Source organism: Labrus bergylta, chromosome 2 (genome assembly GCF_963930695.1).
Source record: "Labrus bergylta chromosome 2, fLabBer1.1, whole genome shotgun sequence".
Classification (NCBI taxonomy): domain Eukaryota; kingdom Metazoa; phylum Chordata; class Actinopteri; order Labriformes; family Labridae; genus Labrus; species Labrus bergylta.
Window position 1 is genome coordinate 35,066,875 of NC_089196.1, and position 15,162 is coordinate 35,082,036.

Genomic DNA, 15,162 nt, shown 5'->3' on the forward strand with positions numbered 1-15,162 from the left:
GACTTTTTGTGTGAGATCTTCAGGATGGAAAAAGAAAGGTTTCATGTCCACGAGGTCCAACTTGGCACCAAGCTCTTTGACCATTGCAAAGTTTTGAGATGGTCCATCACATGTCAATGAGACAACCCTAACACCGATTTCATGAAGCCTAACTAGGCTCTCTCGGACAATGTTTGCTCTCTCTTGTCCGGTCATGCTGTTGATGAGGAAGTAAGCAATGGGGATCTTCCAAGACGCATTAACTGCAACAACCATGAGGACCAATGCTTGTGTTGCAATTACGTTTTCAATTTCACCAGCTCCGATGTCAACATAGCCGTGAATTTGGTCCCCCCCAAACTCAGTCTGCTTATGAATGTACATTTCATCCATCATCAATGAGCAAACTGTGTCCTTACCTAATCCTTTCTGATCAGCAACATGACTTTTTAAAGCTGTGAAAGAAGCAACAGTAAATCCAGGATCTGCAGAGATGCTACTATACCACTTTCTTATGGTTTGTGGATGAGGCAAAGCCAAAAGAAATTTCTCTCTGACATAGTCATAGGCTTTCAGAGAGTAGAAGTGCAGTGTTGTGGCGAATTGTTTCAGATTCTCTGAAAACACAGACTTCTTCTTTTTTAGTCTTTGAAAGATCTCTCTTGGAACATCTTTGAGATCAGAAAGAAGAGAGGCACATTCCAATGAAATTAGAAGTTTCTTCTGAAGCACTTTGACTAAACCTTTCACTGAAGAAACTTTTGCCTTCAATCTTGTGTGCTGGACTTTTAACCTCAGCTTTTTTCGAGCTGCACAGAGCTTTACCTCTGTAGCAGAAGCCATCCTCTTCAGTGTTCTTGGAGAATGAGAAACACCGTAAGAGTGATCACCCTGAGATACGGCCATTAGATCAAAACTTAGCTGTTTTGGCAGTGATCTAATGTTGTCCAATTTTTACTCTGATGTATGGGTTGATTGCTGCTACCTAGACCAACATCTTCCCCTGCATTCGCTGTCAGCGTAATGTCATCATGAATGACATCTTGAGCAACAAAGGCTTGTTGGGGTGTGTCTTCCATCATGACATTGCTGTGATCAGCAATGAGATTTACGGCACTGCTACCATCACCTACATCTGAAACCTCCTCACCACTACTCAAAACAACCATGCCATTGTCACTTACCTCATTTGCACTTACCACCAAGCATTTTCCTCCTGGCACTTTTTCCTCTGGGAAGTGGAAAATGGTAGGCACAGCAGTGTTCTTTAGACATTTCCTCCCCTATTAAAAAGTAAAAAGAAAAAGGAAGAAATTATTTAGACAGAAAATAGAAGTTATCCATTAAATCCATTTTGTGTTAATTTACTGTATTCATCTGTGTTGCACTTACACTGTGCAATTAAGCAGTTTATTGTGGATAGTACTTCATCAGTTTAAATCAATACATTTCTTTGTTAATAATAATATTTAAAATATCTCCATACCCTGGAATCAGTGCCGATGTGACAGCTTTCAAAGTGTTCACTGCACAGACGAGAGGCCTTGTTGGGAGTCCAGTTCTGTCTTCTCAGGTTGAGCATCCACTGCTCCAGCCAATCTGAATCACCTAGAGGAAAACTATTTACAGGCAAAATGTGTTAACACATATGTCAGTCTATCTTATTCACATACATCAACATGGCTGAATTCTTAAAACAATTTATTGTACATATTGCTTTACTATATATGTTATTTTCATTCTGTATGTTATTTATATATATATATATATATATATATATATATATATATATATATTACTACTGCTATATTCTTTGTAAGAGCATCCATATCGATTAAGAACGCTTCATTTGTTCCGTCACGGCAAGAGGAGACAAAAAAGTCACAGAATACATCAGAAATATTCAGAGCCTCTGGTCCCTGGCGCACTTATTGGAGCCGTTTGGACAACATGGGTGTAACTCCCAATATTCTGTGCTAAACGGATTAACATTAGAACTGATTATTGATTGAAGTTCATGTTTCCTATCTCTCTACCTCTGTGCGTAATGGCACACTTGGCACAGCTTCAATATATAGCTGATCTCTACCCGTCGAGTTATACTTGTTATCGCATGTTTATGTTATAAAAATCATGACAGAAAATATAATTTTCAGTTTGTGGGCCGTCGAAATGAACGTCAACCAAAAAAATAATCTCAAAAATAACAAAGACATATTACATTATTATTGGAAAGTACTAACGCAGAATTAATATCCAAAGTTTATTTATAAATTTTGACATTTATGTTGAGTATAGCATTCATCATAACGTCAGATAATCATATTTAAAGTCTGTGGTTAACCACCGAGGTGAACCTTTAGCTTCACACAAACTCATTCTTTTCAACATCTTAACAACTCAAATTTCTAACTCTTCGGAATTACTTTTTTCCCCAATTAAATAATGCTGGCTAGAGATGTTAACTTTAGCATCTTTGGCATGAATGGGAGATTGGCTAAACCATTGAGCGTAAATAATGGGCTACACTGAGGCCAATTGTACAGTTAGCTGGCTGGTTTACAAGCTAACGCTAAACAAGCTAGCTCCGCAAAAATAGACAGACACCTGACAGAGTATTCAATAAATATATAACACTACTATATCACTCATCGAAAAAACTGCAGAATCGACTTCTTGGATGGTCTGTTACTACAATTAACCGCACAGCAAGACATATTCGTTGTTAGATATTTGCTAAACAAACACTCCAAACGAAGAAAAAAAGATGAAGAAAGCTAACGGTTCAAGGTCGGGAACGGGATGAAGCCGAATTAAGCTAGTGTTGAGTACATAGCTCCTGCTCCTGACGCGACCATGGACGCGACAGACAGATGCGGCGTGCTGAGCTGTCAATCAAACTGTCACAATCCTAATATGGGCATAGCCGTTTTCCTTAATAAAAAACAATCCGATGAGTTATAAAAAAAAATCCCCCCCCCCCCCCCCCACAGTGTGAGGAGAAGGGGCCGTCAACTTCTCAGATATATCTCGTTTTTTGAACCAGGCTGTAAACATGTTGATTCCTGTGGTAAAAACGGGCTTTTTTGGCTGTGGGCTTATGGCACTTCCGGCGCTTCTGCAGCCAGCCTCAAGCAGTGTGTGTGTGTGTGTGTGTGTGTGTGTGTATTTGTGTGTGTGGGGCAAACATTGTATCATGTTGCGGCTGATAACGGCGCGAAAGGAGTGAGTGGGAGAGTTTACCCCCGTGCCCCCCTCCCTCTCCAAGTTGATACATTCTCCTGCTTATTCTGCTCCGGTCCCCGGCATCATAACGTGCCTCTCGCTCACACCTGAAGAACACACTCTCTCACCTCGTACTCTGTCTCCTCACTCGCTTCCCCCACACACAGTCTAAAGTGTTTCATGACATCCGTTTAAACACAGACAGAACCTCAGTCTAAGTTCTTCTTGGGTTAACACTTTATATGAAGGTCCTTGAAATAAGCTGTTATTACCATCAAATCTGCTGTATAAGACACACTTTAAACCCTCAGGCATCAGTTTAATTTACTACCCTCTTCAGTCATTAATGACAAAAATGTTCACTTCCAAAAATCTGCTATAAAAATAGAACAGATTACTTTTTTTTGTTCCTTTTTTCTGCATAAATCTCTTAAACAACTTCCGCCCTGCTCAAAACTACCAAACATTCAATCATTTTGAGGATTTTAAGCCTTTAGATGCCAATTTCATTACTTGATCACTGTTGTTATTTCTGAAAAAAAGAAGTTATTTTCCATATAACAAATATTTGGTGGCTGGGGATTTTTTTTAAATCAGTCTTGGATATGTCAAAGATTATACAAAATATTGACTTTGATGCATTATTAGTTTTTGTGTAGCATCAGATTTAAAATGTACTACCCTCTTGAGTCATTAAGGACAAAAATGTTCACTTCCAAAAACTGCTATAAAAATAGTACAGATTAATTTTTTTTCTGCTTTTTGGGTTAAATCTTTTGATCAACTTCAGTCCTGATCAAAACGATCAAATATTGAATAATTATCAGGATTTTTAACCCTTTAAATGCCAGTTTGATTACATGATGATAATATTCTTAATGAAAAAAACACACAAAAAACAAGTTATTTTCCATCTAACAAATGTTTGGTGTCTGGGGAATTTTTTTAAATCAGTCTTTGTTTTGTTAAAATCTAAGGACAAACAGAAAACTTAAATATTAATATGCTTTTATTTACTTTGTGTTTAAAGGTTAATCAGCTTTATTATTACTTATCAGGTTATCTCTGTTGTCAGCCTTTATTTAAAGTTTGTATTGAACACTGGAGAGCAGCACTGAGCAGGTCAGGAAATCAGGTAACCTTTGTGAGCCAGGTGTGTAAACCTGCTGAGTGGCTCTAACTGACAGACAGGAGTGTCAGCGGTGTGTGTGAGAGCAGGAGTGAGGTGAGAGGCTGAGACACTTTCAGGATGAATTCAATGAAAGGAAGACAGCAGAGATACCTTTGGTAAGTGTGCTGTGTTCTTTGGTAATTATCTGTTCAGAATGTTTGAATGGTGACATGTATTTAATGTAGGCTGTTTATTTCATAGTGATGCACTCTGCATTCTGGTTTTATAGTGTAGTGTTCACAGGAAACAATTAAATTAGAAGGGTAAATAATAATTAATATTGAACACATTTAACTGGTTTGTTTAAATTGTAAACAAAAGATAAAGAACTGAATAGATACTAAAATTCAGATTCATTTAATGGTTATATTAACTTAAATTCTGATTTGTGTTGTTTGGTGTTAAAATGAGAAAAAGGAAGGTAAGGATGCTAAAAGATGCATGGTTAACATTGTATAAGTGGAAAACTGCTTCCCCAGATTACTTTACAATTATAATAGGAATGTATATGTGAAGAATTTTGTTCATAGATATTTTCCTTGCTTTTCAGAACCACACACAATAAACAGTTGTAACCTCGCTGCATTAAAGTCTCCTCTTTGAACTCTTTTACTATCGTGGCCTAACCCAAACCAATGTGTTCAGTCTTCTAGAATAAGGGTCTGCTTGGAGGTGAAATATTGATAAATGAAAGCAGTTACTTTTATTGAAATAAGAAAAGTTTTAAGATTGATGACGAGTCAGGTTACCGTGGGAATTGGATAGCGCCAAGACCAATCGAAGAATCATTTTCCTCTTAGCTGAAAATGTATAAAAAACAGTGAAGCAGCAAAAAGGAAGCCAGAGAGAGAAATGATAACAGAACAAATAAACACACCATTGAAGTGTTTTTTTCCATATACCATTTAGTTACACACACTGAAGGCTATAATGCATCTCTATCGTTTCTTCTAACAATATGTTGAGTAAATCCAGAATGCCAGATGACATCTACAGGTGTTATCATTCAGTTTGTGATTTTCTTTATTTTGTATTCTGGCTGCAGGATTCTTATTAAGGCTTACAGGTTTTCAGTGAAATCGACATCGACCTGACCTGACTGTGGTCGCTCTGCATCAGGATCTGCTGAACTCCTTTTCTTTACCAAAGACACTTTAGACACTCGACACAAAATAACACAAGTAGATGAAAGTCTTTCTCACTCTACATCAGTTTATTTATTACAAGGTTACACATGAGCTGTCTGAAGAACTTGTGCTACCCAACACTCCAAGGAAACAGAGTGACAGAAAGAAGAGAAGATATCAGGAGAGAAGAAGGATCCTTACACTGTAACTGTTTCATATAAACCCTTTCAATTCAAACGTCATAGCTGCTCCCAACTTACTGGTTCATATGTCAGTCTGAGGTTTAGCATTTCTCTCCAGTGTGAACTAACATGTGTCTGGTCAGATTTCCTCTTTGGGAAAAACCTTTACTGCAAAAAGAGCATCTGAAGGGTTTCTCTCCTGTGTGGACTAACAAGTGTGGTTGTGATAGGTGTAATTTATTTGAGTTATAAGTTATAAATAAATTCATTGAGAAATAAATATGATTTTAGTGACATAAAACAGCCAATTTTTGTAAAAAATGTCATAAAACAATTGTAGAAGTTAATTTAAGTTTAATAATTTGTAAAAGATATCAGTGTTAAAACAGATTCAGTCTGAAGGATTTAAAACACTTTAAAGATTATTTTTTTGTTCAAAACCTTTGAAATAGACAGATATGTCTGCCAAGATTTATGAATCTGTCATCTACCTGAAATGTCTATCAAGAGATAATGCATGTGATTGATTAGTTATGCCTGCCGAGGCCGGAAGGGGGAGCTCTCAGCCGCGATGCCTCATTCTGCATGACGCTGACAGAGGAAGCATCGTGTCTTGAGTCCATTTATTCATTTTACCCTTTTTCAGGTAAAAAGATAATATATATCTGTGTTTATCTACAAAGGATGTTTCTAGGGATGTTTTCGTGTTTATTGTTAGGAACTTACAGAAAGGTTGATGTTTAAAACGTTGTATTTACATTTGATGGAAGTTCAGTGAGACACTAAGCTAGGTTAGCTCCGTGTTGTATGTCGTGCACACGTCACCACACGAGGTCAGTGTTGGCATGAGTGTGTGTGTAGGTCTGGATGTGTGTGCATATTAAGATTATTAAGAATCTGAAAGTGTTTATAAGAATAGTCATGGTTGAGAATATTCATGTTTAATCGTGTCAGTGAGCATATATATATTTTTTTGTTAGGAAGAAATTGTTCAACAGAAGAATGAGAAATTAAAGAAAGAAATATGAAGCAAAGTGATAAACAGGATATTTTTGTTTGTATTTTCAACACAGTTGATAATTTTATTTCATTGTACTTACCTGTTATGTTTCATATTTGCCTGTGAAAAGAAATGTTAAAAGAAAGCACCATTGTGACTATGTGGATCATTTTGAAAAAGATAAATTAAATCATTCTGCATGACGCTGACAGAGGAAGCATCGTGTCTTGAGTCCATTTATTCATTTTACCCTTTTTCAGGGCACAACATGGTCAGATTTCCTCTTTGGGTAAAACTTTTACTGCAAACAGAGCAGCTGAAGGCTTTCTCTCCTGTGTGAACTAACATGTTGGACTTCAGACCCCCCTTTTGTCTAAATTGTTTTCCACACTGAGAGCAGCTGAAGGGTTTTTCTCCCGTATGCAGAATCATGTGTATAGTCAGATCTCTTTGTCGGTAAAATGTTTGACCACACTCAGAGCATCTAAAGGATTTCTCTCTGTGAATTGCCATGTGATATGTCAGACTGGCCTTCAAGGTTAAATATTTTCTCACATTGAGAGCAGCTGAAGGGTTTTTCTCCAGTGTGAATCATCATGTGTCTGGTCAAATTTCCTTTTGCGTTAAATATTTTACCGCACTCCGAGCACCTATGTGGTTTCTTACCAGTCTGTAGTTTCTTATTTTTGAAGTTTAATTCTGAAAGATCTTCTCTTGTCTCTTGCCAATCATGACTGTCATCAGTCTTGACCTCAGTCACTGGTTGTAAACGTCTCTCTGGATCTGAGTACCACTCTGGTTCTGCTCCTCCACAGTCCTCTCCATCAACTCCTGTTTCCATCTGTTCAGTTTGTCTCTGATGAAGCTGTGAGGACTGAGGTTTCTCTTCACCATCTTCACTCTTCACAGAGACAGGAGTGAAGGGGAACTTGGTGGTATCAGCCTCCTCCAGTTCTTGAAGCTGTTCTTCCTCCTGACTGCTCCACAGTTCCTCATGTTCTTCTTTAATGTGTTGGGGCTTAGTCCTGGAGAGCGGGCAGCCCGGGTTCAAATCCGACCTGTGGCTCCTTTCCCACAAGTCATTCCCCACTCTCTCTCTTTGGTTTCTGATTCTGTCCTACCTACCAAACAATCTTGTTTAAAATTATTTTTATTTTTTAAACTTTGTGGTAAGTTATTATGTTTTTCTAAAAACCCATACGCAAAAAGTTCTTATCAGAAGAATGTTCATCTATAAATCATATCTCAGGGCCCCTCCCCCCTCCAGCTGCACTACATGAACTATTCCATCATGACCCTCAGGTCTTATGGTGCATTCAGGTGCTGCTCGGGTGCTCCAAGTTTCCGAGTTAGGAAGTCGTTCTTTCGACATGATTTCAGTTCAGTTGCGTTGATGCTCCAAAGAAGATCAGTGAAATGTTCCTGTTACAGTTATATTTGAGCAAAAAGTTGATGGTCAATACGTGAATTAATAAAAAGTATGTTAACATTAACTAAACATATTTTCCCCCTATGTGATGACGTCAAGTCGGGAAGTCGAGCAATTCTTCTTTCTCGGTCAAGAAGGCACAAACTTCAAAATGTATTTCACATTTCTACATATATGACCCAATGTCAATACAGGTTCAACAGGTGAAGTATCCCTTTAAAGAAATGATTGACACGGCATCACAGAGAGTGAAAAAAGAGACTAGAGCGACAGAGATAGAAGACAGAAACTAATGAACAAGCCAGTATGAAGTGAAGCTTATCTAGCAGAGCAGAAAAAAGGATGTAGAGGGAGGAAAAAGAGAGGTTGATGTCCAAGCTGCCAAAAGTTAGAACTTTTATTTACAACAGTAGGCAACCAGGCCCCGAAGTCCTGTGACGTCATGAACACAAGATTACAGATTCCTACAAGTGGAGATGAAATAAAGAAACACACACAGGAGACAAAGGAGATGAAGAGAAATACAGACAGAGAGGAAGAAGAGAAATACAGACAGAGAGGATGAAGAGAAATACAGACAGAGAGGAAGAAGAGAAATACAGACAGAGAGGATGAAGAAAAATACAGACAGAGAGGATGAAGAGAAATACAGAGACAGAGAGGAAGAAGAGAAATACAGACAGAGAGGATGAAGAGAAATACAGACAGAGAGGAAGAAGATAAATACAGACAGAGAGGAAGAAGAGAAATACAGACAGAGAGGATGAAGAGAAATACAGACAGAGAGGATGAAGATAAATACAGACAGAGAGGAAGAAGAGAAATACAGACAGAGAGGAAGAAGAGAAATACAGACAGAGAGGAAGAAGAGAAATACAGACAGAGAGGAAGAAGAGAAATACAGACAGAGAGGATGAAGAGAAATACAGACAGAGAGGAAGAAGAGAAATACAGACAGAGAGGATGAAGAGAAATACAGACAGAGAGGATGAAGATAAATACAGACAGAGAGGAAGAAGAGAAATACAGACAGAGAGGAAGAAGAGAAATACAGACAGAGAGGAAGAAGAGAAATACAGACAGAGAGGAAGAAGAGAAATACAGACAGAGAGGATGAAGAGAAATACAGACAGAGAGGAAGAAGAGAAATACAGACAGAGAGGAAGAAGAGAAATACAGAGACAGAGAGGATGAAGAGAAATACAGACAGAGAGGATGATGAATATCAGAGTATCAGCTGTTGCAGTGAGTCGCTGTACTTCTTTCTGTAAAGGTTAAACGTCATCAGTGCATGCAGACAGGCTTTCCTTCATACCTTTTACCGTGACACTCAACGTAGACAGAGAGGATGTAATGGACTCTCTGTATTCCTTTAGCTCGGACCTGGCTGCAGTAATGTCGGCTCTAATGACTGCCATTTCACTCTCCAACACAGCCCGGACCTCAATCTTCAGAGTCTCTATCAAATCTTTGAGCAGGGAGGACAGAAGCTCACTTTGAAAAGTCTCCGTGTCCGTCGTAGATGCGGCTGCAGCTGAGGCTGCTTCTCCCCGGGGAGGTTTTTCAGTGGAGGCCGCGGTCAGAGTACGAGTTGAAGGCCTCGTGGTTAAAAGACATGTTTTTCTTCCTTTGGATGATTTAGCAGACATGTTGTTCAGTTTGTCTCAGTACAATGCAACAGGAGACTGAGTTACCTCAAGTCTTCTTCTCAAAGTGTGTCAAAAATTATACTTTAAAAAGGTTGCTCTGCAGTGCTCTGAAATAAATCTACTCACTCCATTTCTTCTTCTTCTTGGTTTTATGTTGGTTGGCAAACAACAAACTGGTGCTTTTCTGCCACCTACTGGTCAGGAGTGTGGATCAAAATATCTATTATGTACTATTTTCTGTAAATAATAATAACCAGATAAAAATCTATTATATCTTGTCAACCAACTGAGTTTGTCCTACAGCTTCATTTTCTAAGTTATTTTGTAAGATATCTATTAAATCCAAATATACTTTAAAGTCTTTATATGTGATTTTTTACACTTAAATATAATATAAATCAAGTATATCCTCTGAAAATAACTCTGTGAGTCATGACTGTCTACAATGGGTGTAACACCCGAGTCCCACTGTCTGTGATGTTTTCAGAGTTTTCAGAGTCCTATCTTCACTTTGTTTACATCGCCGGGATGGCCGGCTGACTCCTCCCCTCGTGTATAAAAGTTGTTTAATTGAGGGACTAGAGAAAAGAAGAATAACATACTGTACTCACTGCTTAACTGTGTTTCTAGATCACGCTCATTTCAGGTAAATTTACATGCAGTGTGAAGATACCAGCATAATAAAGATCACTAGCATTAGCATGCTAACACAACAATGCAGCGCGGGTTGTTTTGGTTTCATGCTGGTGCTCAAGGGCGACATCTGCTGGATTAAAAAATCACATATAAAGACTTTAATTTCTTTCAGGTTCTCAATCATCTGTCTTCTTTTGAAACTTTATTTCTGACAGTGTCCAACAACATGTTCCACTGTCTCCTCTTGTCCACAGTAGTCATATTTGTGTTTTCCTGTTTTGAACAATGTGTTATTGGATCCAAATCTGAGTCTTGCCACCTTTTCCTTCAGTCTCTGTTTAATAATGCTCTTCACTTCTGTTCCACTAATGCTAACTATCAAATCCATTTGAGTATTTTTTGTAGCCTCCTTTGCCACCTTGTCTGCTAATTCATTTCCTTTGAAGCCTTTGTGTGCAGGTACCAATAAAAACATGATTTGACTTCTGTATAGTGTTTGTTGTCTAAATGTCTGCTGTCTGAATGACTGTAAACTGATGAGTGATGAACTTGAATCTGAACAAATGACTGATCTCAGTGTTGGTGTTGTTTTAAAAGCACCTGTACACAGTCTTAATTCCTGATATTGGATAGTATCTAGTTTTTTAAGAGTTGTGCTTGCTGCTGATCCATATACAATACAACCATAATCTAATACTGATCTTATTCATCCTGTATGCTTTCACAGCAGTCTGCCCCCCACTCACTTCCAACTAAACCCACTCACAACATTTCAAACTTCCTGAACATGCAGCCCATGTAATCCTCTCATCAAACCAGAACCCTAAAAACTTAACGTGTCTTACTCTCTCCACTTCTTGATTATACAGTTTTAATTTGACATCGCTCCCAATTCTTTTCTTTCTGAAAAACATTGTTTTTTTTCCAGGATTTTGGGGGATTGTTGCGGCCAAAAACGACTGATTTCACGGCAGCTTTTCAAAAAAAGTTGCAATGCATGTTGTTGTTAGACGCTATTTTGCAATAAAATTGCGGCAACAAGCGAAAATTGCAAAACTAGTTGCTATTTTTCTATGTAAAATTTTATTTAGACTTTTTTATTATTAAATGTATTTTCTTACCAAGTGTTTGTTGTGATTAAGTGATGCTTAGATTTTTAACCTGAGCAGAGCCATTAGCTTTGTGAAGTTACATATTCCTCTACCTCACTCAGTGACGTCTCTCTCTCTCTCTCTCTCTCTCTCTCACACTCTTCATCTGATCTATTTTCATTAATACACACACACCGTTTGTATCACAATCAGACAGGCTCTACCCATGCTTATTTATTTAACTCGCCTGGCTTCAGCAGCCTCTGTCACTGTGATTTGTGTTCTGAAGAATGGGGTCCAAATGAGCCCATATTGGAGGTGGGTCGTGCCTTCTCCTGGGGGAGATGGTGCAGAAGGGCCAGATAAAGCACACCTGTGTGGAGGGTCACCTGCTGATGTGACTCTCCAAATGTGGACTGACTGGATTTCATTGTAGTATTTACAAGAACAACTTTCACTGAAATCTGTGTGGATCAGGGCATCTTTAGCAGTGAGGTTCAGGAATATTCAAAAGGTGCCTCTTGAAGTTAAAAAGCCTGTTTTGGAATTGTACCACATGCTCATCCTCTGGCATTGGAGCATCTTTTTTAACGATGATTGTACTCACTTTAGTCTCTCCACTTTGAGATTTCCACCTTCTCCTGACATCCCTGGGGCAGGGTCACCACCTTACATGAAGACCTGTTCAAGGGATATACAGACACATGCCTTTGGGCTGCTGCAGACAGTGCTGTCAGACATTTCTTCTATGCTTCTTCAGTTTACAATACCCAGCTTGTAGATTATATTTGCCATGAACTACAAATTTCACGTGTCTTACATTGGCACGTCTCTCTCTTTTGGTGGAACAACCCAAAATGGTCTCTGACCACAGAGGAAGGCATAGGAAATGTGTTGGTGCTCTGACACATATTACTTGTAGAGAGTAAGTAAAGTATCAGACAGTAGACTCCTCTGTCTCTTTAGTTATTGTGTCCCTCTTGCCTGTAGTCGTTCTGCTGACATCATCCCTGAGGAGAAACTGTCTGACTGATTTAGCTCTCTTCATTTTGTGAGTTTCTTGGACCATTTTTCAAATGGCTTGAGAATCACATCCAATAAGCTTCTTGCAGTATGTCTTATTTTATTTATATATATACATATATTTTTTAATTTTCTTGTTGATGTGCCATAGTACATTGTCATTACAATTACAAATAATCAAGACATAAGTACATATACAGCGTACAACATTCTTCTGATTTCTTAGATTACAGTTTAAACCTTATATCTACATAAGCTAGCCTCTGTGGACTTGTTTTTATTTTTTTGTGACTACTCAAGGGAGCCGTAATAAAACTATATACATCCAGAGAGAAAGTACCAAAAATAAAAGTAAATCAAGCAGTATCAGCAATTTGGCTTGCTAGACTGTTGAATAATACCAATAAAGTAATATTTGATCGTTTTGATCAGGACTGAAGTTGATCAAAAGATTTAACCTAAAAAAGCAGAAAAAAAATAATCTGTACTATTTTTATAGCAGATTTTGGAAGTGAACATTTTTGTCCTTAATGACTCGAGAGGGTAGTACATTTTAAATCTGATGCTACATAAAAACTAATAATGCATCAAAGTCAATATTTTGTCTATCCTTTGACTTATCCAATACCAAATTTTAAAAAAATCCCCCAGCCACCCAACATTTGTTATATGGAAAATGACTTAAGAGGGCAGTAAATTAAACTGATGCCTGAGGGTTTAAAGTGTGTCTTATACAGCAGATTTGATGGTAATAACAGCTTATTTCAAGGACCTTCATATAAAGTGTTACCCAAGAAGAACTTAGACTGAGGTTCTGTCTGTGTTTAAACAGATGTCATGAAACACTTCAACCAGAGCTGTCTCAGTGCTGCGGTTTGGTCCAAAACCTGACTGGAAGACATCCAAACAGTTGTTCAATATCAAGAAGTTATTTAACTTCTGAAACACAGCTTTGTCTATCATTTGACCTCACAGAGGAAGATTTGATATAGGCCTGTAATTATTCATTATTGTCTAGATTGTTCTTTTCTAGTAGTGGCTTGATGACTGCTGTTTTCAGGGCCTGTGGGAAGACACCTGAGAGACAAGTTTACCATTTGTAACAGATCTGGAGCCATGACTCCTCCTCCTGCTGCCAATATCAAGACAGCAGGAGGAGGACTTTAATTGTTTAATTGTCACTTGTTTTTTATTGGTGAGATCAGAACAATACAGACATTAAAGAAGGGGGTCCATTGTTTTTCTGTAATGTAGAACATTTAACCCCCATTACCACCCCCACCCCCCATTATCACACCCCCCAACCATGAAACAGACCAGCTGGACAGAGTGAACAGAGTCAGCTGATCTTCAGTCAGCAGTGTTTCTCAGACCGACAGACGACACAGAGACACTGAAGAACCAGGAAACCAGAACCCAAACCCAGGATAGAGAGGTTCAGTGAATGTGGTGTTGAAGGTGTGGAGGTGGATCAGTGTGTCAGAGGAGACTCTGTAGAAGGACAGAGAGCCAGCAGGACAGTCCACATACACTGCTACTCTGTTAGAGACAGAGGAGGAGGAGGAGGAGAAGGAGGAAGAGGAGGAGATATTTGTTACTCCGTTATTGTGACTGACAGAGTAACCTTCATCAGAGCAGATCAGACTCCAGGACTGATCATTAAATCCAAACAAACATTCAGCTCTGTCTCCTCCCCTTCTGATTCCTCTGTAACTCACTGATACATGAACCTTTCCTCTCCACTCGACCTCCCAGTAACAGCGACCAGTCAGACCAGTCCTACACAGCAGCTGAGAACACCAGTTATCAAATCTGTCTGGATGATCAGGATATGACTGAAGCTCCTCCACACGTGTCACCTTCCTGTTGTTGTCAGACAGTTTCAGTTTTCTGTCCACTGTGTTTGTGTCCAGTTCCAGCTCACAGGCGTCTGATGGAGAGAACGAGACACAACACAGCTGCAGGTTATCATCTGTTCATTCATCAACAACTTTACTGACACTTACTGATAGGGGTGTAAAGGTACACGTACTCAGACCGGACCGTTTCGGTACAGGACTGATCCGAGTACGCGCGGAACAAAAGTGATTTAATCTGTGTTCCCACACGGACCACAAAGCAGAAGCACACCTCAGGGTGGAGGAAGGCTGTGGCTGCTGGTATGGGACACAGCTTTTAGTTAGTAACTTGTAAAAAAGTTCAAACATAAACTGTGCAAACTGTGCAGATTAGTAGTTCCTCGAGTCCTGTTGGTCTGGACAGTTTCATATAACCGGGATGGAGTTCTTTTTACAGACTTACTCTTAAGTTTTGTTTTCATTTTCAGCGATGATCCCGCTCAAACTAAGAGCAAAAGGGGAGGGGGAGACGCGTCTGTGTGGGAGAATAACCTGCAGCATGATAGAATGAACACCTCCCTCCCCATTCCCACAATAATGGACAAAGAGACGTTGACAAGACGAGAGTAGTGTGCCGTTGTTGTTCAGCGGACATCGGGTACGTCACAGGCAACACGTCCAACTTATTAAAGCACTTGAAAAGGCACCACGTGAACGTAAACATCACTGCAACTAGGAAAAAACAGACAGCCTTTTGCTAGTAATTCTAAACGGGCCAAAGCCATAAAAAATGCCATTGAAGTTCTTATATC

The 15,162-nt window shown here is 38.9% G+C and overlaps 2 protein-coding genes across 2 annotated transcripts in view; one reads left to right on the forward strand and one right to left on the reverse strand.

Annotated features, from left to right (window-relative positions):
- LOC136181106 (NLR family CARD domain-containing protein 3-like) overlaps window positions 1-15,162 on the forward strand; it is a 494,962-nt gene that overhangs the window by 65,741 nt on the left and 414,059 nt on the right. The window lies entirely within an intron of this gene.
- Window positions 12,591-15,162, reverse strand: part of LOC136181096 (NACHT, LRR and PYD domains-containing protein 3-like) — a 128,162-nt gene continuing 125,590 nt past the window's right edge. The window contains exon 13 of the mRNA XM_065961391.1: window positions 12,591-14,442. Coding sequence (XP_065817463.1) covers window positions 13,880-14,442 — 563 coding nt within the window. The 3' untranslated portion in view covers window positions 12,591-13,879. The remainder of the gene's footprint in view (window positions 14,443-15,162) is intronic.